This window comes from Capricornis sumatraensis, chromosome 2, assembly GCF_032405125.1.
Source record: "Capricornis sumatraensis isolate serow.1 chromosome 2, serow.2, whole genome shotgun sequence".
NCBI classification, from domain to species: Eukaryota; Metazoa; Chordata; class Mammalia; order Artiodactyla; family Bovidae; genus Capricornis; species Capricornis sumatraensis.
Genome location: NC_091070.1, coordinates 111,105,561 through 111,130,793, shown reverse-complemented (window position 1 = coordinate 111,130,793; position 25,233 = coordinate 111,105,561). Strand labels below are relative to the sequence as shown.

The 25,233-nt window shown below is 55.0% G+C and overlaps 1 protein-coding gene across 1 annotated transcript; it reads left to right on the top strand.

Moving 5' to 3' along the window:
• The first annotated feature begins 580 nt into the window (after positions 1–580).
• LOC138074251 (sodium/potassium-transporting ATPase subunit alpha-2) lies at positions 581–23,698 on the top strand. Its single transcript, XM_068966326.1, has 23 exons — positions 581–592; positions 5,767–5,871; positions 6,056–6,115; positions 7,535–7,738; positions 8,440–8,553; positions 8,803–8,937; positions 9,624–9,741; positions 11,715–11,983; positions 12,857–13,055; positions 13,180–13,289; positions 13,417–13,551; positions 14,611–14,800; positions 14,916–15,091; positions 18,191–18,327; positions 18,775–18,925; positions 19,003–19,171; positions 19,402–19,556; positions 19,829–19,952; positions 20,156–20,301; positions 20,487–20,617; positions 22,342–22,443; positions 22,541–22,632; positions 23,589–23,698. The coding sequence occupies exons 1-23, from the start codon at positions 581–583 to the stop codon at positions 23,615–23,617; spliced, it is 3,063 nt and encodes a 1,020-aa protein (XP_068822427.1). The 3' UTR covers positions 23,618–23,698.
• The last annotated feature ends 1,535 nt before the right edge of the window (positions 23,699–25,233 follow it).

The window sequence follows — 25,233 nt, the reverse complement described above, 5'->3', positions numbered from 1 at the left end:
GCCATCCCAGCGCCGAACAGTGAAGGAAACAGTCTCCGTTTCTTTCTCTGGGAGGTTAGATACAGACTCGGGAGACCTGGGTTCTGATTCTGTTTCATAAGCTCAAACCGTTCAGTCTCCCTGGGCCTCAGTTTCCCCATCAGGAAGAGAGGAAGATGTCGCACCTCATGGTCTCCGGTCCCTACAAGGCCGAGAGGACTGGTCCCCCCGCGCCCGTCCCGAGGGGCGCGTTCCCCACCGGGCGCAGCCTCCCCGCCGCTGCTCTCGGCGGTGGTGCCAGGCCTCGGAGGGTGAGGGGAGCCCAGGGGGAGCACCCAGCGGGACAAATGGACCTTCCACGGGCCAGTTGCTTAAGGGGCGGGAGGGGAGGAGTCCTCAGAGATCCTGTTTCAACAAACGTTTCTTTCCCGAGAAGGGGAAGGCGGGGGAGGGGGAGAGGGGCCTATTTAAAGCTACCCTGTTGCTCGCTGTCTCGGTCTGTCTGCCGGGGCCTCTGGCCACTGCCCCAGACTGGTGATCTGGGCTTGGGTTCCTCCTGGCGACCTCTCCCGTCTAGGTCCCTCAGCCACTCTGCCCCAAGATGGGCCGCGGGGTGAGTATCTCCAAAGAGCAGGGGTCACGCTGGAGGGAGCCGTAGGGCTCTCTGGATGTGAGGGAGGCTGGAGGGAAAGGATGAGGTCAGGATGGGATGTGGAGGGAGGAGCAGAGGGCTGGTTTGAACTTGAAAGAAAGAGTCTTCCAGCTACGGCTGTATGTACAGACCCGCAGCGTTCACCACCCGAGCACTGCGCTCTCCTCCTCCTCCGCGGCAGCAGCCCCCAGCCCAGCCCCGCATCTCCTCCAGCGCTCCCTCCTCCCAGCCCTCCTCCCAGCCCTGCGCCTCCCCACCATCATCACATGCCCACCATCCCTCCTCTCTCGCAGCGCCCCCGGGCCCCCCAGGGATCTGTGGTACTGTCAATCCTCCCCACCTTCACCCCCCCGCTGGAGGTATCTGTTCCTCTGGGAGTCTCAGCCTGGGGGATGGGGGTCCAAGGTGAGGTGGGAGAGAGGGACAGGGGCCGTCCACTCCTGAGTCACCAAGCAGTTGTGCACACCAGCTCCAGGGGCCCTGAGCTCCCAGGACAGCTGGGAGGAGTGTGTGGAGGAAAGCAAATGTGCCCTGAGCCCCCCCTGTCCAGCACCCCTGGGCATCCCAGGCAGCATTGTCCTCCAGCTCCAAGCCACGTACTTCGCACTTCGAGGACTTTCCCAGAGGCCGGTGAGAGCTGCCGGCACCCCCCTCAGTCCACTCCAGCCCCGTGGCATTCTGTGCCAAGGGAAAGATTAACAACCACCAAGGCAGAGGGGGGCAGGGCCAGGGCTTTGAATTCTTGGAAATGAAATTTCCATATGGAGGAAAGGGACCCAGTCCCTTTACGTCCTGCGCCTGGTGGCTTTCCTTTTGTGGAATGCTGGCCAAAGACAGCAGGGAGGGAGAGGGTCTGGGGAACGACAGGGATGGGAGGGTGCTGAGGAAAGACGGTGCCAGCGGGAACTGTGGGGGCATCTCTGGGGCTGGGAGGGTCAGGCAAGGACGTTGTATCACACTAAGTTTAGCAGCTGGGAAAACTCTGAGCTTGGACACCAGGGTTCCTGAGCTGGGGTGGGAGCTATAAATAGAACTGGGGTGTGTGTGTGTGTGTGTGTGTGTGTGTGTGTGTGTGTTGGTGACTCATGCATTCTCCATAGACTGCGGCTGATACAGATATTCCTGGGTGAGCACCTGCGTTTGTGTCCCAGGAGACAATTTTGCAAACGTGCAGGCCTTCGGACGTGAATAGGCATAGATGTCACCGTGTGAAGGCACGTGAGGGTCTGTGAAGAGCTGTCTCTGACGTGTGGGCTTCACAGAGGAAGAGCTCACAGCCGTGGGAAGATGCACTGTCTGGGGACTTTCAGCGGCACCTTGACATCTTTGGTTCCCTCAGGAAGCGGGAGTCCCCAGCTGAGGCGCAGGACCTCTGACCTCTCCCCTCCTCTGCCTTAGCACAGGGTGGACCCAGCTCAAGAAGTCCTGCTTGAGAAGCGATTTGACCTTGACTTCTTCAGGGGCCCGCGCTTCTCCCCCAGCGCCCATGAATTCTCTCCCATCCACCCCCAGCAGCAAGCCAGGGAGTAGGTCTGGTTCTGTTCAGACTGAGGCTGGGGCCCCTTAGGGCTTGGAGCTTGGAGTTCAACCAGCCTTGAGACCCCCGACGAGGGAAGGCACCCCCATCCGCATCCCCCTTCTCCCTGCAGAGCAAGAGCTCACTGTTACCGCCTCCCCCTGTGGCCTCGAAGGGCAGCGTGGGAGTTGGGGGAAGGGACAGCCGAGTGGGGAGGGAGCCTGCTCCAGCTGCCACCGAAGGGCAGCGGCGGGGGGAGCGATGGCTGATTTCCAGCTGCCCCCACTGTGTCCCGGCCCTGGGCTCTCTCAGAAAGAACTCTCTGTTCTCCTTCAGCATTCAAGGTCCAGAGAGGGGGACTTGTGGACTTGTGGATGGGGGAGGGAGAAAGGGGGGGTGGTCCTCGCTTCCTCTCTTTCTTTCTTGCCTGAGCAGTCCTCTGGCCCCAGATCTCCACAGGCTCCTGGCTGCAGAGACTGAGATCTCTGCCAGGATGGGAGAGGGGACAGGGCAGTGTGTCCCCAGCCCTGTGACTGCCTGCAAGAGAGCAGGGTGGGCGCTTAGGGGTTGCTGTTCAGCCACCATCTGTACATGCCAGACATGCATGTGTGGGCTGGCAAATTTTTAAAGCCATACCTTTGATTCCAATTTTCACACAACTTTATTTCATATCTAAGTATGCAGAAATTCTCTGGGCTCTGCTCCTTGGCCCCCAGTCGTAGCCTGATCCTCTGTGCATGCTCAGGCCTTATCCTACCCTAGGAGCTGCGGAGGGTCACAGAGAAGCTTGTTTAGCCTCGTCTCTTGCCTCTTGGCTCTTCAGTGCGTTTCAATCATTCTCAGCCCTGTCCCACCAAGGACAGGATCCAAAGAATTAGATTGGTGAATCCAGGACTTTTCAAAACATTCAAGTAAATGAGTCCCCCTAAGTCACTGGGGAAAGGAGAGGTATCACTCACAACCCTTCCCCACTCCTTCTGTTGAGTTGCTTCAGTCTCCCCAGGAAGACAACCTTCAGGACGCCAAAAATAGTCCTGATTCATAGATGCTTCACATGAAAACAAATGCAAGATTTACTGGTCATCTTTGCTGAGAAGAGCATTCTGAGCAACACAGCCTAGGAGAGCTCAGTTCAGTTCAGTTCAGTCGCTCAGTCATGTCCAACTCTTTACGACCCCATGAATCGCAGCACGCCAGGCCTCCCTGTCCATCACCAACTCCCGGAGTTCACTCAGACTCACCTCCATCGAGTCAGTGATGCCATCCAGCCATCTCATCCTCTGTCGTCCCCTTCTCCTCCTGCCCCCAATCCCTCCCAGCATCAGAGTCTTTTCCAATGAGTCAACTCTTCCCATGAGGTGGCCAAAGTACTGGAGTTTCAGCTTTAGCATCATTCCTTCCAAAGAAATCCCAGGGCTGATCTCCTTCAGAATGGACTGGTTGGATGTCCTTGCAGTCCAAGGGACTCTCAAGAGTCTTCTCCAACACCACAGCTCAAAAGCATCAATTCTTCGGTGCTCAGCCTTCTTCACAGTCCAGCTCTCACATCCATACATGACCACAGGAAAAACCATAGCCTTGACTAGACAGACCTTCTAAATAGATCATTATGCGTTATCTGGGCGATAACGGTGTCCACCTCTCACTGCACTGCCCCCATCCCAGCTCCTGATGTCACTGGTCAGACTTCTGTCTCTTCTAGTGCTGGAATCTAGGTGCTAGATGCATGATCTTTTGTGATCAGGGCAGCTGTCACATTCCTTGGATTGCTCCTCTTTGATGGGAAAAAAATTGTATTACCCTTGAGCACAATGGATTTCTAGGGCAGTAAAACTACTCTATATACTATAATAGTGGATATATGTCATTATAGTGAACATGTTAGTCGCTCAATTGTGTCCAACTCTGTGACCCTATAGACTGTAGCCCACCAGGCTCCTCTGTCCATAGAATTCTCCAGGCAAAAATACTGGCGTGGGTAGCCTTTCCCTTCTCCAGGGGATCTTCCCAACCCAAGGATCAATGCCAGGTTCAATGGTAAAGAATTGCAGGCGGATTCTTTGCCTTCTGAGCCGCCAGGGAACCCCATATGTCACTGCACATTCATCCAAACCCACAGAATGAACCCTAATGTAAACTATGGACTTCGAGTGATAGTGATATATCCATGTAGGTTCATCCATTGTAACAATGTACCACCGGTGCCAGGTATTGATGGTAGGGGAGGCCATGCACGTGGGGGCAGGAGATATATGGGAACCTGTAATTTCTGCTCAGCTTTGCTGTCAACCTAAAACTGCTCTAAAAGAAAAGGTCTTTTTTTTTTTTTTTTCTTAAAGCATTATCTTGAAAAAAAAAGCGGGGTGGGGATGGGGGGACAAAGCCCTTGATGTAAATCCCACCCAGGTATCCTTTCTTTATGGGAAAGAGAGGAGTGTTTCTGTAGAAACACTAATCCCTGAAGCCTTGGCCTGGCACTTGGGATTCAGGGGAAGTAGAGGCACAGGACAGCACCTGAGCAGCGCCTCGGCAACAAGGATGCCACAGCCTGAAGGAGTTGGGGAAGGAGCCTAGGGAAGAGGGAACGAGCAGGCACTGGCTACGCCACCCCAGCCCTCCTCAGCCCCTCCTGTTCTATCGCCCAAGACCCCTTGGAAGGAGAGCTTCCTCACCCTCTCCCCACAAAGTCCCCTCTGAGACCCTGGAAGCCTGGGGGCAGTGAGGAGCCCACTGACCCGTAAGAGGAGGGGGAATTGGTGACCTCGGGAAACTCCAGTTAGAATGTCCACCTGACTTCACCAGAGGACCCAGGAATGTCTGGACCTAGGAGTCCCACACATCTTCAGTTTCAGATTTATCCTCAGAGACGATCTCTTATCTATTTCGACAAATAGGGCCCAGTCCCCTCCTCACCAAGTTGTGCACTGAGGCTTTGTCAACCGCCTTTTACCCCGTTACAGGCAGGCCTGCCCAACAGGACCCTCTGAGTGCCCATTTCCTGGAGGCACTGACCCTCCAGCTACTGATTTCTCAGTCTGTGAGCCCTGCCCATCATTTCCACACTCCACCACCAGACCCTAGGGCTCCCCTCCTCCTCTAGACACTTCCCTGCCCTGATCCCTGACTCCCCAAAGACTCCTACCCCCCAGATTCCTAACTCTCTCTTCTCCCCTCTGAGTCAAGCAGTCACATGTTGAGACAAAGACATTCCCACAGGGTGCTTCTACCCCCTCGATGAACCCCCACTAGCCAGTCCCTTCCAGAACTCCTAATAGTGTAGGATGGTGGTTTTTAAGCTTTTTGTTTAATTTACTTTAAGAGCAAGGTTCTTTAGACAAAATCTGAGCAGAAGCCCAGCTACTAAACAGCTAACGGTGGGCTCCTGAGTCCTGAGCCCCTCGGCCTTTCCTAAAGTTCAAACATAGAGCCCCAGGACTCTGCCAACAGTTTGCACACAGAGGGCCTGGGGTCCCTGCCACCCTGCACCCTCCTCCTCCCCTGGGATGACACTGACTTTGAACCCACTGGCCTCCACTCGCAGTGCCTGGGCTCCCAGTCCTTCAGTGGGAATGGAAGCTCCAGCCTCCCTGACTCCCCAGGTCCTCCCTTCCTCCTGCAGGCCGGCCGCGAGTACTCGCCTGCGGCCACCACTGCGGAAAATGGGGGCGGCAAGAAGAAACAGAAAGAGAAGGAGCTGGATGAGCTGAAGAAGGAGGTGGCCATGGTGAGCCCCAGCCTACCCTGCCAGGCCGTGGCTGGGAGAGCTGCCCCCGCAGCCCGTGCACTCCTGGACGCCTGCACCCAGCCTCGCATGCTCCTTGCTCCCCTGCTGTGCTCCGAGTGCCCTCAGATGCATTCTAGACACGCTCAGCCTTCTTCCCCAAAGCAACTTGCTTTCCCTTCCCCAGGATGACCACAAGCTGTCCTTGGATGAGCTGGGCCGCAAGTACCAAGTGGATCTGTCCAAGGTCAGTGAAGGGGTGTCTGGGGAAGCACCAAAGAGGTGAGAGAACCTTTTCCCTGAGAGAGCCTCAGGGAAAACGGAGCTTTAAAATTCAAATCCAACCCTCCACGGCTAAGGAAACTGAAGCCCAGAGATGAGGGACTAGTCGGCGGCAGAGCCACAACTAGGAAGCGACCCTTTGCTTCTTAGTCTGTAGCTCCTTCCCTGGCTGCCTGGAAGCCAGGGCTCCGTACACCCCAAGGCCCCAGAGGCCTCTGGTCAGCAGCTCAGCGACACCTCCTCTCGTGGAACCGACAGAGCTGTAGCAGGGAGGGAACCCAGGACTGCTATCACAGTAGAGCACCGGGCACCCACTATGCGCATAGCACTGGGGTAGGATTACCTGCTTTCCTGATTCTTACAACAAGCCAGGTGTGGAGCCCTGTTTAGTAAAGCAAGGACACTTGGGGAGAGTAACTTCCCACGATTACACCAATAGTTGATGGCACAGTCACATTACCAAGCCCATCATTTTGAAAAGTAGTAAGTCATTCATCAAAAATGTAGGCCTCCCCGACTGCCTTTTTGAAAATTCTATGCCCCCTTCCTTCACCTTACCTCATTTTTTAGAATAACATTTTTCACTATCGGGCAGTAATGTCTGTTTATCATGTATCCCCTCATGAGATCATCAGCTTCACAGAGCAGGGACTTGTGGGTCTTGTCCATCCCTGGAGCCCCAGCTCTGACTCTATTGCCTGACATGTAGGCGCCCAGTACATATTTATTGAATAAGAAAGAGGACAGATAGAAAAATAGTCAAGAAGTGGCTTCTGCCTTCAAGGAGCTCAAAGTCTAGCATCCAGTGCCGTGTGGTGAGTGCAGCCCCAGAATCATGCCTGGGATACAAGGGGACCAGAGAGGGGTGTCTGGGCCAGCCTCGGGCTCAGGGTACAGGGCCAGGTGAAGCTTTCTGGGGAAAGTGGTGAGTGGTGACCGAGGCTCTGTGACATTGACGGTCAACAGTGTAGCACCTGCTTGAATCCTTGGTGAAGGGGGGAATCAGAAGGAAGAGAGAGATGAGGCAGGGTGGGGAGCGGGGCGGGGGGGCCAAGTGAGATGTCTTTCCAGAGAGCCTTATCCAGGCTGCCTCCAGAGGAGATTACTGGGGCCCTGACCAAAATATGTCTCAACCCATGGGTAACCAGAGTTGGTGGAGCCACAGCCCATATCCTCAGCCTTCAAAACCTCCAACACCCATTGCAAATGCCACCTCCTCCATGTGGCCTCTCCTGATGCCCCCCACCCCTTCCAACCAGGTGGGAGTTTTCCCTCCACCTGGACATTATGCCCCTGTGAGGTTCCTGGCGGGAAATGGTGAAGGGCCAGGTTGGTTCTGGGTGTGAGCACACTCAGCTTCCTCACCTCTCCTCACCTCCCCCAGGGCCTCACCAACCAGCGGGCCCAGGACATTCTGGCTCGGGATGGACCCAATGCCCTCACCCCACCCCCGACCACCCCTGAGTGGGTCAAGTTCTGTCGTCAGCTTTTCGGGGGCTTCTCCATCCTGCTGTGGATTGGGGCCATCCTCTGCTTCCTGGCCTTCGGCATCCAGGCTGCCATGGAGGATGAGCCGTCCAACGACAATGTAAGCCAGCACACCTGACCCCTGAACCAGCCTGTGACTCTGTCCTCTAGCCCTAAATCTTCAGTACAGTGGGTCGGGGGGAGGCAGGGAGCAAGACCTCTTGTACAATCCCACAGCCCTTCAGCTCTTTGGACTGAAAAGGGGTAAGGCTTCTGAAAGTGGAAGTGTTAATTGCTCAGTCATGTCTGACTCTGTGACCCTATGGACTGTAGCCTGCCAGACTCCTCTGTCCATGGGATTCTCCAGGAAAAACTACTGGAGTGGGTTGCTGGGACCTCCTCCAGGGGATCTTCCTGACCCAGAGATCAAACCCAGGTCTCCTGACCTCCAGGTGGATTCTTGACCGTTTCAGCAACCAGGAAGCCTTCTATGCACATCTAGAAACAGCCCCTCCAATGCACGCACCCATGGTGGAGACAGCCCCTCCCTGTTCTTCACACTTTAGGGGACTTGTCTGCACCCCCAGGTCTTTCCTCTCTCGAGAAGTCCTTGTCCTGGGAACTCCCTACAATTTCCCCATCCCCTCTAGTCTTAGGTGGCTGGGAATTAGCAGGTGGAGGGGGGATGGGAGAGAAGGACTTTCTTCCCCCACTCTCACTTCCAGACACGAACAAAAGCGGCCCTGAACTCTCACCCTGAGTGGCAGCTGGCCCTCCAGGGCTGGGCAAAGTCAGGTCCCTCAAAGACTTTCTCCTCACCAGCTGTACCTGGGCGTGGTGCTGGCAGCTGTGGTCATCGTCACTGGCTGCTTCTCCTACTACCAGGAGGCCAAGAGCTCCAAGATCATGGATTCCTTCAAGAACATGGTGCCTCAGGTAGATGGCTGGGGCCTGGGCTGTGGGCTCGGGCGTAAGGTTTCTGGGAGAGTCTGGCTTAGCTCTTCTCAACTCCTCGTGCTCAGAGAAGGAGGCTTGGGCAGAAAAGACCCTCCAGTTCTCCACACTGGGGCCTATCTTGTTGCTAAGGGTGCCAGGTGTGTCCTTCTCCTTGGTGGGGTTGGAGGTGCGGGGGGAGACCGGTGCAAGAGGAAGGTCGGGGTAGAGATGTGCACAGCTTCCCCGCAGCAAGCCCTGGTGGTGCGAGAAGGAGAGAAGATGCAGATCAACGCGGAGGAGGTGGTGGTGGGAGACCTGGTGGAGGTGAAGGGTGGAGACCGCGTACCCGCGGACCTCCGGATCGTCTCTTCTCACGGCTGCAAGGTGAGGGCGCCGCGTCACAGCCACTGGCTGAGCCTAAACAGCAAGCTGTCTAAGGCTGCGAGGGGCCAGCTCAGGGCTTCAAGTCTGGGAGACTCAGGTCCAGCTGTCAACACCTGCCCCATGCTGCCCAGCCCCACCTTTTCTTATACTAGAGCTGTGTGCCATGAATGCTCTGCACCCTGGGTGTTTCTCTGAGTTTCTTTGATATTCACTTCATAGCAACAATTTATTGAGTATTATTATGTGTCAGATGCTTTATAGACATTCACACAGGGTATCTAATTTAACTGCCAGAATGGTGTAATCACCCAGGGAGGTTGCGCATGGTCACACAAGTCATGCCCCACACAACCCTAGACTGTGCCGTTTTCACAGACTACAGAGTTAGTGGCGCCCCCTGTAGTTGTGCAGCGCAGACATTCTGCTTCCATGCCCCACTTAAAGAAGAGTAAATCAGAAGCACTGTTGGTTAAGTCACCAGCCCAAGGTCACAGAAGAAGTCAGTGAGCCCAGATTCCAAACCAGAGCAGGGACAATAGCTGAGTAACACTATAAGTATGTGATGAGGGCAAGTGTGATTCTGTCTCCAGTGTCAGGGCGCCTGAGTGTGGCTGGAGTCAGGACGCAGCTGTGTGGGCACGAGCGTGTCTGCCCGTCTGATGACCTCACACTGCCTTCCTCCTCAGGTGGACAACTCCTCCCTGACAGGCGAGTCAGAACCCCAGACCCGCTCCCCCGAGTTCACCCACGAGAATCCCCTGGAGACCCGCAATATCTGTTTCTTCTCTACCAACTGTGTGGAAGGTGAGAGATCAGCCTGGTGGGGAGCCCCTGCTTCCAGCAGCAGCTGTGGGAGGAGCCTGAATCCTGGGTCCCCAGGCAGGACTGGGGGCTGTGGCCATGCTTGCTTGTCAGGAGCCTGGCTATGGAGAAGGGAATCAAAGGGGCTGGAACCCTGAGTGTTACATCTCTCCAGAGGGCAGCAAATCAGCTGGGGCAGTGTGACCCCATGGAATAGTTACCTCCTACAGTAAGAGCTCTGTTCTGTCCACCCCAGGACAGAGCGGGTTCCCAAGCCTTCAGATATGAGTCAAGACCACTATGCGCGTGTGCATGCACGCACGCACACGTACACACACACACACACACACACACACACACACACATCCCCCAAACCAGCCTCAACTCCTAGAAGTCTTTGGTTTGACTGATGGCCCCCTTCACTCCTGGTTCCAGGACCAGTTGCTTCATCTCCTGACCCTTGCTTGACCAGCACCCAGACTGGGGAAGGGGTAAGAAAGCACCCAGCCCAGGTGAACACTCGGGCCTTTCCTAAGGCTGCCTCCAGGCCTGGGCTTCACCAAAGGAACTGTTGGCCATGCACAGGCTGCCCGGCGGGCGCTCAGCTCTGGCTTCTAGAGATGACCAAAGGCCAGGAAGAGGCCCCAGAGCTGTCACTGCTGAGTGGCTGGAGTACAGGCCCACCCGAAACCCTACCCTCTGTGGTTGTGAGCAGTGTTGGGGGCTGACTTGAGCTGGTGGGAGGAAGTGTCTGACTAGACGATGAGCCTCAGAAAGTGGGTCAAACAGGCCTTGTATCCCCCTCCCCCACCCCCCACACACTTCTCCCTTCTTGTATCTCATTTGCCTTCAGTGTGTTCTGTTTCTCTGGGCTTTTTCCTTCCTTCAGCATTTGGATTCACAGCAAAAAATATCACCACACATTGTTTCTTAAAGTTTTAATGTCCTGAGATTCTGAAAGTTGCTCTGCATTTCCCACAATTGATAAAAATGGCTCGTAAAACATGCCACTGATTACCCTGAACTGACTTTGGAGAGAGGAGAGGAAATGAATGGAACTAATGTTTTTGGAGTGCCTACTGTGTGCCAGATGCTGCTTTAGGTGTATCACAGCACTGTCTCATTTCATTATTAAAATGAGTAGGAAGGAATTCACACAAGGATGCAAACCCGGGTTTGGCTGGTTCCGATGCATGCTCTTTCCGCAACAGTGCACTTCCTCCCCTGAGTACCCCTGGAATGTCTACCTAAGAGCCAGTGGTTGCCTAGCTTCTTCTAGAGAGATTTGTACCTAGTGTCGAGAAACAAACACTTATGCCTACAGGGAAAATCCATAAGTGCTTCACTTATGAATTTACTTATGAACACAATATATGTGTTCAAAAATATTGTTATGTTTTTAAATGATAACAAGTGTGAGATTAGGGCTTCCCAGGTGGCAGTGGTAAAGAACCTACCTGCCAGTGCAAGAGACGCAAGAGATGTGGGTTTGATCCTTGGGTCAGGAAGATCCCCTAGAGAACTCACTCCAGTATTCTTTCCCGGGAAATCCCATGGACAGAGAAGCCTGGTGGGCGACAGTCCATGGGGTCACAGAGTCAGATACGACTAAGCACACACAAGATCTTAGAGATGAGGTTGATTTTACTGAAATAGCCACAGGCAATACTTTTATTTCATTTACTGAATCTCCTCAATGTGAACTTTGAGTTTATTTGCAAGGATTTGCCCCCCACTTCTGCCCCAGGTCCAAGTAAGTATAAGAGAGACTAGCGTGCTGTTGCAGTGAGTTCTGGGATTGGCCATCTGTCCTGGGACAGGAAGCCAAGGGAGGTAGTCTCCTGGAGGCACCCTCCAGGATGGGAGTCCTTGGCTCATGCACGCTGTGCTGGTTTTCCTTTCCCAGGAAGCAGGAAGGGACTTCAGTTCCTAGGATCCCCAGGGTACCCGACCTGGTGTCCCTTCCTGTGTTGCAGGCACTGCCAGGGGCATCGTGATCGCCACGGGTGACCGGACGGTGATGGGCCGTATAGCCACTCTGGCCTCAGGCCTGGAGGTCGGGCGGACGCCCATAGCCATGGAGATTGAGCACTTCATCCAGCTGATCACAGGGGTGGCCGTGTTCCTGGGGGTCTCCTTCTTCGTGCTCTCCCTCATCCTGGGCTACAGCTGGCTGGAGGCGGTCATCTTCCTTATCGGCATCATTGTGGCCAACGTGCCCGAGGGCCTGCTGGCCACTGTCACCGTGAGTGGGTCAGGTTGAGGGGCTACCCGGGGAGGGCTCTGCTCCCGTGCCTCAAAAGCAAGAGAGGCTTAGAGCTCTTCTGCAGTTTTTTCACTTCCAGCCCCTACAATCACACATTCGATTTCTCATTACTACATGGCTTGGAATGTGGGTCTGAAAAAGTCCACTTTAGTACCTGGCTCAGGGTTTGAGTGGGAAAAGTCTCAGGTTGGGCTGTGTCTTAGCGCTCAGTTTCTCTCCCGGAGCTCTTGCTAGTCACCTTTCCTCACAACCCTCGTATTAGTCATCTCTCCACTGTCATCTGGAGCTTGTCCTGGCCAACTCGCCTGTCAAGCCTCTCTCAAAGGTCACCAGTCACTGACTAGCAAATCCAGTGACCTTTCCTCAGCTCCCATCCTTCACTCTGCTGCTGAAATGGATACTGCTGCCCACCTTCCCAGCATTCTCTCCTTCGCGGATGGCTGCGACAGGTTGCCGCCCTGGTTCTCCTCGCCCCTGTTCCCTGCAGCGTCTCCTCCGCCCCGCCCCCCACTGGTCGTCAGGCCTCAGTGCTCTGTTCATCTCCTAACGCACCCGAGTGAGCTCTTCTCCTCCCAGTTCCTGTGCCTGTTCCATGTTGATGACACGCACATGCCTACATCCTGCTCTGGCCAAATATCTGCAACACCTTACTGGACATTTCACCTAAATATACACTCATGATCTCAGCTCAACACGTCTAAAGTGGAACACATTCACGACTTACACCTAGGTCCCTCTCCATGTTCGAGGAGTAGGATCAAGAGAGGAGGGACAGAGCCATGGTCTGGGGTAAGAACAAGGTCATCTCCAGCTCCAGGTGGAGCCCTTTTTACTGCCCACTCTCTCTACCAGGTGTGCCTGACCCTGACAGCCAAGCGCATGGCCCGGAAGAACTGCCTGGTGAAGAACCTGGAGGCGGTGGAGACCCTGGGCTCCACCTCCACCATCTGCTCTGACAAGACCGGTACCCTCACGCAGAACCGCATGACCGTCGCCCACATGTGGTTTGACAATCAGATCCATGAGGCCGACACCACGGAAGATCAGTCTGGTGACTGGGCGCTCTACCCAAAGCGGGGGGAATGTTCGGAGCACCGGGGTTGGCAGGGCGGGTGGGATGAGATAAGGGCTTTAAAGGGGAGCCAACCTCCTCCTTCTCCCTCTTTTCCTCCCAGGGGCCACTTTTGACAAACGATCCCCGACGTGGACCGCCCTATCCCGGATTGCTGGTCTCTGCAACCGTGCTGTGTTCAAGGCAGGGCAGGAAAACATCTCTGTGTCTAAGGTAAGGTGGGGGTCCCCACAGTCTACTCCCTTTCCTGACACAAAGCCTCCCCTTTCACACCCTGCGGCTGCCCAGAGGATGGCGTGCTCCGTCCTCCACCGTGACGCTGAGTTCTGCTTGTTGGCAGCGGGACACAGCAGGTGATGCCTCTGAGTCAGCTCTCCTCAAGTGCATTGAGCTGTCCTGCGGCTCCGTGAGGAAGATGAGGGACAGAAACCCTAAGGTGGCCGAGATCCCTTTCAACTCAACCAATAAGTACCAGGTGGGGTTTGGATGTCGGGTCGGGGGCAAGGAAGGGATGGGAGTGAGGGGCACACAAAGTCAAGGGGGAATCCACAGGCAGAGAGAGGCCCTCCGAGCGTCACCTCCTCACACCCCTGCCTCATCCCCCGGCAGCATGGATGACCAGACGTCTGGTTGCAACCACCTCCTGTCCCCAGCTCCCAAACCTTCTTTTCTTTACTATAAGCTGCCACCCTCTCAACTCTTCACATCCTCTGGCTCCAGTCGCCCAACCCTTCCATTTCATTGAGTTGAATCATACTTTGGAAATATCTTTAGGGTATCCCCCAGCCTGCCCCTCTCTGTTATATGCCAGGACAGCAGCCTCAGAACCATAGGGGTGGGGCTTCCTTGGTGGTACGGTGGTTAAAAATCTACCTGCTAATTCAGGGGACACGGGTTCAATCCCTGGTCCGGGAAGATCCCACTTGCCTCAAGGCAACTAAGCCCGGGCACCATAACTACTGAGCCCACCTTCTAAAGCCCAAGAGCTGCAAACTACTGAAGCCCGTGTGCTTTAGAGCTCATGCTCCACACGAGAAGCCATGGCAATGAGAATCTGACACACCGCAACTAGAGAATAGACCCTGCTCACCGCAACCGGAGAAAGAGCTTGTGCAGCAACGAAGACCCAGTGCAGCCAATAAAGAAATAAATACAATTTAAAAAGCCATATGGCTAAAGCCCCCTGAACCCAGTATGGTGATGGGGCATGGTGACGACACCCGTGATGTCACCCGTGATGATAGAGCCAGCTCACTCCTAGCCCAGGGCCTATCCTAAGTGATCAGAGTAACTATCTGCCAAGTGGATAAATGTCCTATGGGAAAGTGACCCGCAGGTCGCAGGGTTATGGCTATGAGGTCCAGACACCCGTGCACACACAGAGCCTCTCCCTATGGTGACAGTGGTCAGTGGCTCAGGGGGTATTTTATTAAGGGAATTTTACCATCCTCTGCTTTTTCCCGGGCCCCGTGCTGGGCGCTGGAGCTTCTGAGACAAGTCTGGCCCCCTCTGTAACTGCCTGTCCTCTCTCCAGCTGTCCATCCACGAGCGAGAAGACAGCCCCCAGAGCCACGTGCTGGTGATGAAGGGGGCCCCTGAGCGCATCCTGGACCGCTGCTCCTCCATCCTGGTGCAGGGCAAGGAGATCCCGCTGGACAAGGAGATGCAAGATGCCTTCCAGAATGCCTACCTGGAGCTGGGAGGGCTCGGGGAGCGTGTCCTGGGTGAGGGGACAGCAGCAGGGAGCAGGGCTCAGGAAGGCCTCCCTGGGGTGAGAGGCGCGGGGGACACCCAGGTGACCACCAGCCTGCTCTCACTCTTCCCGTCTGCCCTTTTCAGGCTTCTGTCAACTGAATCTGCCCTCTGGAAAGTTTCCTCGGGGCTTCAAATTCGACACGGATGAGCTGAACTTTCCCACGGAGAAGCTCTGCTTCGTGGGGCTCATGTCCATGATTGACCCTCCACGGGCCGCCGTGCCCGACGCTGTGGGCAAGTGCCGGAGTGCAGGCATCAAGGTACCGGCCTCGCTTCACCCCTCCTCCCAAACACCAAAGGTCCAGGGGACGTGGGGGCTGCTGCCCTGGGGAGACCCGACCACTGGTGGCCTCCTTCCCACTGACCAAGAGGAGAAGTTGTCCATCTGCAAGGAAAGTTTCAGTCCTGCCTTAGACTCTCACTCTGGCCCTTCTGCTCAGAATAACCAGTCTCCCATGCCCATCCTCTCTCTCTCCGGGGCACAGCTCCTTCCACTCTGATTTCAAGCTGGTCAGGCACCGCTGTTTTGGAGATCTAGTTGTTTTCCCCTTCGCAGGCACTGCCCACTCCTTCTCTCTAGCTGTTTGGGATGAGATTAGGCCTTCTCAACAACCACTCCCGCTTCTGTGCTACGTGTGTGCTTCATTCAACAAATATTTATTGTTTACCAAGTATGTACTGTTGAAGGTGCTGGTGTTCAACAAACAAACAAAAGCCCCTTCCCTTTTGGTTACTTTCTTGTGTCCAAGATACAGCTCTTTATCACTCTTAGCCTGTCCAGTTGCCAGTTCTGAGGCCATCGTTTGCTCTTCCTTTTTCAACATCTCACCTACTCCCAAATCAGTTCAACTCGAGTCTGTCTGTTGAGGGCTGAACAAGGGCACTGGGGTTACAAAAACAAACAAGATACAGTGCCTGGCCTCCAGAGCTCATGATCCCTCTGGGGGAAAGATGCCTTGAAATTAATCACAGAACAATTTCAACAGCTAGGGTCTTTGCGCAGCTGCTAAGGGGCAGATACTCTAATAATAAAAAGAGCCCATTGTTTTGTGAGGCTTTATATTGGCGCCAGTGGTAAAGAATCTGCCTGCCAATGCAGGTGACTCAAGAGACGTGGGTTTGACCCTTAGGTCGGGAAGATCCCTGGAGTAGGAAATGGCAAGCCGCTCCAGTATTCTTGCCTGGAGAAACCCATGGACAGAAGAGGCTGGCGGGCTATAGTCCATGGGGTCACAAAGAGTTGAACACAGCTGAGCAACTAAACAGCAACCACCACCAGAATATGCATCAGGCACTATTCCAAGCACCAAATCTGTATGATCTCATTTGATCTTCACTACAACCCTAAAAGTAGGCACTACTATTTTCCCTCTTTTTACAGAAGGGAAACTGAGGCTTAAAGTAACATGCCCAAGGCCTCAGAGTTAGTAAGTGGTAGAGCTGGGATTTGAACCAAGGCATCTGCTATTTCTTAACCATCACACTCAAGCGCTTGTGTGCATATATGTACATATATGTGATTTCTGAACCCTGCCACCACTTTTTGTCTGTAGGCATCACTACTCCCATTTAAAAATAAAACAAGCTGAGACTCAGAGCGGTAGGTAGCTTTCCCAAAATAAAATTGCTATTAAGAGGGAGATTGGCTAGAGGAAGCCTGGCCAGCTCATCCGGAAAGCCCATGCTCCCCTTGTCACCAGGCAGCCGGTTGCCATGATCAGAACTGTCGCCAGGCCTGGGAAGGCATGTCCGGGAAACTCAGAGCAGCAGCGAGCAGTTAAGTCCACCTTGGAGAACTGGACAGTTTTACAGAGGGCATGATATTCGATCTGGTCTTCGAAGGGTGAAGAGCATTTGGAAAGGAGGGAGGGAGCGGAAGGCAGGAGCAGGGAACAGCGTGTACCCTGCTGTGGCTGGGCTGTTCAGGGCACGTGGGGGTGGCCGAGGAGCGGCTGGGATGGAGACTGGAGCCGGGGCCGGGGCCAGCTGGAAGGACTTTGCTTAAATGCCAGTCTTGGGCTTTACCCCACGAGCCACTGCGAGTCACAGGTATCACAGGACAGAGCTAGCTCCTAGGAGGCTAGACCTAGATGGAGGAGGGGCCGCACTTGGAGAAGAGTGACCTCGAGTCAGGGATACAGTGTGAGAAGGTAACACAGTGCACAGGCAAGGAAACGGCCCAAACGAGGGCAGCAACAAAGGGGGTGGAGGAGTTAACACTTGAGAGAGGTTTTGAGAACTTGGTGAGCAAACTCAAATCAAGAGGCAAGGAAGATCCAGAAGACAGAGGGACTGGATGAACAGAGGGATAGAATCTCAGGTGGGGAGCAGAGGGGCAGGCTCAGTGAGGGTGGTGGGAATAGATAACTAGTTCTATTTGCCCTGACATTGGAAGGGTCTGTAAGATGCCCAGGGGAGATGTTTCTGGGAAAGCAGGAATATGCCTACCAAGGGAGGACAGGGCTTCAAGGAGAGGGTGGCGGACAGTGCCAAACCCCTCAAGGGGTGAAGAAGATGAGGACTGCAAAGATGCTTCTGTCTTTCAGTTGGGAGGCCCGTATGGCCTTTGGGGATGGAAGAGAAGGCAGTGGGGCCCGAAGAAGCTTCTTTCTCAGATCTGTGGGTTTCACCCCCAAAACCCCCACATGCAAATGCTGTCCTAAGCCAGCTCTGATGTCCTGATGCTTATAAAAGCCTCTTATCCAGCCTCTCAGATGTTAACCACCCACCCCATCCAGCTGCATCCATTCTGCAACAGCAGCAATGAACGTCGTCGCTGTTGAGGCAGGGAACCCCCGGTGAAGGGATGGCAGAGGCAGAGCAGCATGAGATGGAAGGTAGAGGGAGGGACAGAGGAGGTCCCCTCCCATCCCTGCCCAGTCCAGTCGGGATGCCAGCAGCTGCCACATTGAGCAGTAAGAAAGCCACGTCCGTCCTGGCTCCTGGAACTTGCAGCAATGAAGGGGCTGCAACTGAAGGGGCTAAAACAAATGGCCGAAGCCTCTAGTTCCTCATCAGTGAAATGAAGGAGCTGTCAGGGGTCTTTCCAACTCTGACAACCTCGTATCCCATGAAATCCAAACTCCTAAACAACCTTAGAGGCTTCTCTTCCAGGGGACCCTCATTAACTCGTTACTCTATCAGAGAGGCTTTCCTGCATTTAGGCAAACGTTCTCTGTATCTCCTGAACATAACCTGCCATCTCTCCCTCTCACCCTCCCTCCCAAACACACACAGTTCAGTCATTTTGGCTGGGCCCACTTCCAGCCCCACTATCTAGTTGGAAGACTTTGGGGAAGGAATGAAAGGAGAAGAAAACGTAATGCTGCTTTCCTTTTCTCTTTTCTTCTTCCTGCCAGGTGATCATGGTGACCGGTGACCACCCCATCACAGCCAAGGCCATTGCCAAAGGTGTGGGCATCATCTCAGAAGGCAACGAGACAGTGGAGGACATTGCCGCCCGGCTCAACATTCCTGTTAGCCAAGTCAACCCCAGGTGAGGCTCTGCAGGACCCCTCACCATCAACTCAGCCTCTCCCACAGGACGCTCGAGCATCCCGGGCTCTCTGGTCCTAACCTGTGGTTCCCTGGTCCTGAGCGGGTGGCCAGGCTGTGCTGTGTAACCTTGAAGATGTCACTTTCCCTTCCTGAGCCTCCATTTCCTCAGCTACAAGATGAGGGTGGTCTCTGCCCTGCCAGGTTGCTATGGGAGCGAGATGCATGTCACCAGCACCTGGCCTAGCACACTGTGCAGATGACCACGATGATGCCACACGGGGAAGACTGAACACCATCCCCTCTAAGAGAGAAGTGGGAAAGGCAGGGCCCTGAGCTGTAGAAGGAGAGGAGGACTGACGCTGTGGGGGAGTCCCTGCAGCAGCGAGGAGGGGCAGGGGGTGCTCTCAGGCGCCAGGCAATCAGTGGGCTCTGCCCCTGCCTCCAGAGAAGCCAAGGCGTGTGTGGTGCACGGCTCTGACCTGAAAGATATGACGTCAGAGCAGCTGGACGAGATCCTCAAGAACCACACGGAGATCGTCTTTGCCCGGACGTCTCCTCAGCAGAAGCTCATCATCGTGGAGGGCTGCCAGAGGCAGGTGGGTGTTGGGGAAGGGGCTGGGGCCAGGCACGTGCAGGGGCTGCACCCCCAGCTCTGGCTGTACCCTCTCCCCAGGGAGCCATTGTGGCGGTGACAGGGGATGGGGTGAACGACTCCCCGGCGCTGAAGAAGGCGGACATCGGCATCGCCATGGGCATCGCCGGCTCCGACGTGTCTAAGCAGGCCGCCGACATGATCCTGCTGGATGACAACTTTGCCTCCATCGTCACCGGCGTGGAGGAGGGTGAGGGACTGCACAGGCTGGGGTGGCGCCCCGGATATCCGAGCTGGCACAGCTGCTTCCCTGCCTTTTACCTCAATTACAGACTCAACTAGGATTTCAGGCATCCACCTTCTGGTTTAGCTCCAATACAAAATCTCCCCCTACTGGGAAGACGGGCAGCCTTGCTTGCAGGAGCCAGGGATGGGCAGGGTCCCTCTGGCCTCCCTGAAGCCCTCAGGACCTCCCCACAGGCCGCCTGATCTTTGACAACCTGAAGAAATCCATCGCCTACACCCTGACCAGCAACATCCCCGAGATCACCCCCTTCCTGCTGTTCATCATCGCCAACATCCCCCTGCCTCTGGGCACCGTGACCATCCTCTGCATTGACCTGGGCACTGACATGGTGAGGCCAGGGGTTGAAGGAGGTCATGGGGCAAGGCAGTCATGGGGGTGCAGTGGGTAGGGATAGGCAGCAGAGGGAAGAGGAGGTGCAGCAGGGGCACCCGAGCAGGCTGGGAGGGTTGCCGAGAAGAGACGCACAGACAGGCCTGGAGGATGAGAGGGTTTGGGGAACTTACTAAGTGAATTGTGTCAAAGATTCTTCACTGCTGGTCATCCTCTGCTCCCACCCTCCCCCTTCAAACGCCCTCCCCCACCCACGGCCCCCTTGCACAGGTCCCTGCCATCTCCTTGGCCTACGAGGCAGCTGAGAGTGATATTATGAAGCGGCAGCCGCGAAATCCGCAGACGGACAAGCTGGTGAACGAGAGGCTCATCAGCATGGCCTATGGACAGATCGGTGCGGCCAGACCCCGGGTTCAGGAGGGAACCCCAAGAGGATGCCTTTCCTGGCTTTTAAAGGGATGATCCCCCTGCAAAATTCCAGAACAGGGGCCACCTCCCCAAGGCTCAGGGATGTCCATCTCTGGCCCAGAGGGGCTGGCTCCACCCTGCTACCTGCTCTGACCCAGGCCCTGCCCTTTGTCCTTTGCCCACCCACAGGGATGATCCAGGCTCTGGGTGGCTTCTTCACCTACTTTGTGATCCTGGCAGAGAATGGTTTTCTGCCTTCACGGCTTCTGGGAATCCGCCTGGACTGGGATGACCGGTCCATGAATGACTTGGAGGACAGCTACGGACAGGAGTGGGTGAGTGGGCCGCATAAGTGCGGATGCATGCGCATAGGGTGGGGCTGAAGGCCTGGCAGGAGTGGTCATTGGAGGCTAAGGGTGGTGTAGGTGCCCAGGGTTTAACGTCTGCCCCGGAGCACAATGAACTCTGGTCCTCCCCTTCTCTCTCACTCTCTCACCTCTCTCTGCCTGCCCTCCCCCAGACCTATGAACAGCGGAAGGTGGTGGAGTTCACGTGCCACACGGCCTTCTTTGCCAGCATTGTGGTTGTGCAATGGGCTGACCTCATCATCTGCAAGACCCGCCGCAACTCAGTCTTCCAGCAGGGCATGAAGTGAGCACCGCCCACCACCCGTCGGCCCCGCCCACCGGGCCGAGCACGCTCTGGGTGCACTCACTCAGCCACACAGGCCCAGATCTGTTGGAGTCTCAGACTGCAGTTGCCCAGCTGTATATCCGTAGCATTGTTGGAAATAGATGAGAGAAGAGGAAGGAGGGCTATGACCGTTTCTGATGAGTTTCAATTTGCTTCTAAAATCTCCTTCCCTATGGTCTTCCATCTTCCTTTTCATCTTCTCCCCATACCTCTTCTCTCCCTTCCTCCATTCCTTCCATCTTATACTCTAATCCTCACCCATCCTCACCCTTGGGCCAGCCCTAAATACAGCATCTTCTGTGCTCCCCTCCACTTGGCAGGTGGTACCAGTTTGTAGCACTTGCCTTGTGATGGTGGTGTTATTCTTGCAGGGCAGAGAGTTACTCGGAGTCAAGTTCAGGGCCTTGAGTTACAGGTGCCAGTCACTGTGCTAAGTGATTCACATACATCCTCTGACATGCCTGAGGTCACCCAGCTGGGAACGCCTGAGCCCGCAGCTGTTACACTGGGTGGCTCACCCATCCCAGAGCCTGGAATCCGGGGGGTACTCAGTGATTTCCTCTGCAATTCCAGCCTAGATAGTGGTCAGTGCTGAAGGTATCACCCTCATTTTCTTTCTTTTCTACTACTGCAAGCAATGGGCACAATCCCCATGAGTTTTGTCACAATTTCTTACTTTAAGAAGAAGAAGAAGAAAAAAAAGATGCCAAAACTCTGGTGAACTTAATAGCATTAAGATCCTAGGGAGAAGAAAGGGACGTGTCTGTTAGATAAAGAAAGGTAGCCCAAGAGAAGGAGATTCCACTGAGCTAAAATCACTCATGGGGACGAGGCAGGGAGGAGAGGACAAGGAGCAGAGTCCTTACTGTGCAGGGCACGGCAAGCAGGGAACATAACCATTCTTTATTGGATGTCTACGACCAGCAGCTACCAGGGGCTGCAGAAGACACTGAGACGGTATAAGACGTCCATGGGTTCTGAACTGAAGGGGAGACCACACTTTCAAAGGCCATGTGCCTGGAGCACTAACAAGATTATAAGATGCCTGAGGGCAGGCCCCCATTCTCTAGAAGGAAGCTTCTCCAGCACAGGGCTGTGTAGGCTGTGCATCACCCGACACATAGGAAGCATTTCATCAATGAATGAACCTATGTGTTATAGACAACAATCAGTGGTGAAACCAGCGAGAAGAAAACGTAAGACAATCTTTCTTTGGTTACATTTATCATCAGAAGAGGAGAAGGCAATGGCACCCCACTCCAGTTCTCTTGCCTGGAAAATCCCATGGATGGAGGAGCCTGGTGGGCTGCAGTCCATGGGGTCACTGAGGGTTGGACACGACTGAGTGACTTCACTTTCGCTTTTCACTTTCATGCATTGGAGCATGAGATGGCAACCCACTCCAGTGTTCTTGCCTGGAGAATCCCAGGGACGGCAGAGCCTGGTGGGCTGCCGTCTATGGGGTCGCACAGAGTCGGACACGACTAAAGCGACTTAGCAGCAGCAGCAACAGCAGCAGCAGAAGGCGTTTGAAGAAGGCATGGGAAGACATCGTTGGTAGTCTTTCCTCGGCATTTCTTCCCGCCTCTCTCCCTTCCACCACCAGGGGTCACCCTAGATCTCTGCCCCTACTTCTCGCCCTCCCCTCAAACCCTATTTACCCTCCTTTCTTTGCCTTTCAGGAACAAGATTCTGATTTTTGGGCTCCTGGAGGAGACAGCACTGGCCGCCTTTCTGTCTTACTGCCCGGGCATGGGTGTGGCTCTCCGAATGTACCCGCTCAAGTGAGTGTCCTCTCAGAAGGGCCCCCTGCTAGGAACCAAGTTCTGGACCCTCCTCGGAAGCAACTTCTGATGCTCCTGACACTCCTGTTTCCTTCAGGGTCACCTGGTGGTTCTGCGCCTTTCCCTACAGTCTCCTTATCTTCATCTACGATGAGGTCCGGAAGCTGATCCTGCGGCGATATCCCGGTGGTAAGCACCCCCGTGCCTCACCCCGACCCCCCAAAGTGCAGCCCCGCACTCCGGCTACCTACCCCGCCAGGGCTCTGAACGCGGACTCCATCCCCATTACGGATCGTTGCGCCTTTCGCTCCGGGCCCTCCATCCTGGGCTCCCTGGGCCTTGGAGCCCGGACTCCGCGGAACCTCTTCCTCTCAGATTCCGGTCCCACCTAACTGGTCTCTGAGGCCCTCCACCTTCCACCTGGAATCACAGTACATCGGAACTAGAAGGGCCCTCCGAGGCCATCTAGTCCCACCTCCACATTTTACAGACAAAGAGAGGGGCAGAGGTGAATTGATTCGTTCAGGGTCAAAAAGGGAGGAACGCAGAACTGGCCCTACGGCCCAGGCCTCCCAAGTCCCAGGCATCATCCAAGTGTTTTCTTTCCCCCACAACAAGCATTTTTGATCACTTAGTGGAGGTCGAAAATGGATGGCCTACAAGCCAAATACGGTCCGTGGATATTTGGTTTGGCTGCCCTGTATGGGCGGGTGTTTTTTGTTTGTTTGTTTTTCAATTGGCCTACTATCTAAAACTTAGAGGCCTTCACATAAAACCTGAATTTCTGACTTCTCCTGAAAAATCACAGGTGCTGTTGACCCCGGGCCCCATTTCTGCACAGCAGCCTTGGACAGCTGCCCTTCAGGAACTCATTTATTACTTGAACAGTCCCTGTTGGCATTTCTCTTTTCACCCCCATCCCAGTCTGGGCCCACCGGCCCCTGTGCTGAGAGCAGGTCTCTCCTCCCCCCTAACCCACGGCCCCACTCCCTGGAGTCTTCTTCTCCCCTTCCACCTTCCACAGCTGTTTTTCCCCTCCCCAGGCTTCTGTCCCACCTGGCCTCGGCCACCCACGCCCCTAGGACGTGTATCTCTTGCCTCTTTGTAAGCTCGTGCTGCAACCCCACCCCTCATCTCTCTAACAGGCTGGGTGGAGAAGGAGACCTACTACTGAGCCGGTCGGAAGAGAAGAGAAGACGGGGGCCCTGGCGGTGTCACCGGGGTGGCACTGGGTAGGGGTGGAAAACACTGGGGTGTGTTTGGCGGGGAGGCCGAGAGAATGAGGCAGCTCAGCAGGCCAAGTTGGGGGAGAGGGTAACTTAGCTTGGGGTGATTGTCCCAGAGTCCTAAGTAGGAGCAGTCAGCTTAGACATTACATGTCATGATCCCTCCCCAGATCCTGCTCCATTCCACGGGCTGCCTTTCTTATCCAAGGAACTGAGGGGTACCCCAGTCCTCCGCAGTCCCCGCCCCTTCACCCCCACCTCCCACTAGGACAGATCGACACTGAAAGGCAGGGGTCTGTCTAAAGCGGGGGAGGGGAGCTGTCTCCGATCACCAAGGTCCCTTTATCTCCCCAGCCTCATCCCACTTCCCACCTTTACCCCTCATTTGCTTCCTGCTCAACTCTGACCCCTGCTTCCCCTTCAGACCTGGAATCCACCTGGTGAGTGCTAGGACCTGAGGCCAGAAAGGGAACAGGTTGGAGAAGCTGGCCTGCCTGCCAGCCTAGGCTGTTCAGGAAACGCTAGAGGAGAGCTGCTTGGACAGATGGGAGGGTCGGGTATGGTGGAGGAGATGGGCAGGAAGGGAGAGGGGTCAATGACAGGACCTCTGACATAGACATCTGGGCCCCAGCTCTGAGTCCTGCCCTTTAAAGTACCCCGCCAGCAGACCAGATTCCAGGGCCACAGAGGCAGAGGCAGGACCAGGAAGCAATCTGGGAAGCTTCACTGAGGCTGCATGCTCAAAGTGCCTGTGGCGTTCCCCACAGACACTTGGTTTGTGGTCCGTTGGTCCCCAAGGCCCAGGTGTCACAGAAACTCCAGCTCTCTCTGTCAGCATCCTTGGTAATACCCTGGCCTTTTGAATGCCAAGTCCCTAGAAGTTCTGCGTGGTGCTGAGAGGGGGAGCTGCCATTCCCCATCATGCCCACCCTGAATGAACCTGCACCACTCCCAGGCACTGCCAAGCCAGCCCTGGAAAAGAAGGTCCCAGGCCATGAGCTGGAATTGAGGTGGAGAAGTTTCCAGAAACGTCCTGTCTTCCAGGGACACACAGAATGAGCTTAGGTCATGGACGTGGTTAGAACCTCTGGACAACAAGAAAGAAAGCATTAGGAGTCCTGCCTTGGTCTCTCAAGGGCTGTTCCGCCCAAACACCCTTCACACTATGATCATTGTGCCCACTTTCCCTTGAGACAGGGAGGTGGTTTCAGGTCCCTACAGGAAGATGCTGTTCCTCCTCAACCTCCTCCCTACCTGCACTCTGCTCTGTTGGCAGCACTGCCCGTTCTCTTAAGCCTGGCTTAGATTAGAAGGCATTGGGAATATCCTGTAGAGAGACACCTAGGTGAACCAAGAGTGTGAGAGAGACATCTAAGGAAAATGGAAGACCTAAGGCAGACAGGAAGGAAGCACAACAGGTAAACATCAGGCCTGCAAGCAACCTCCCAAGCGCTATTGCTTCAATACACTGGAAGGTACTTTATCCGAAGTACCTTGAAATAACGAGTCATTGTCTGGGGCTTAGAAAACCAAACGGGAAACCATATGAATTTGGACCTGATGA

What these genes read in the sequence shown, in the direction of transcription:
- LOC138074251 (XM_068966326.1), top strand. An exon ending in TCAAGAACATGGTGCCTCAG is followed by an intron (nt 8,554 to 8,802) that starts GTAGATGGCTGG and finishes GCTTCCCCGCAG; the next exon opens with CAAGCCCTGGTGGTGCGAGA. An exon ending in CATGGCCTATGGACAGATCG is followed by an intron (nt 19,953 to 20,155) that starts GTGCGGCCAGAC and finishes GCCCACCCACAG; the next exon opens with GGATGATCCAGGCTCTGGGT.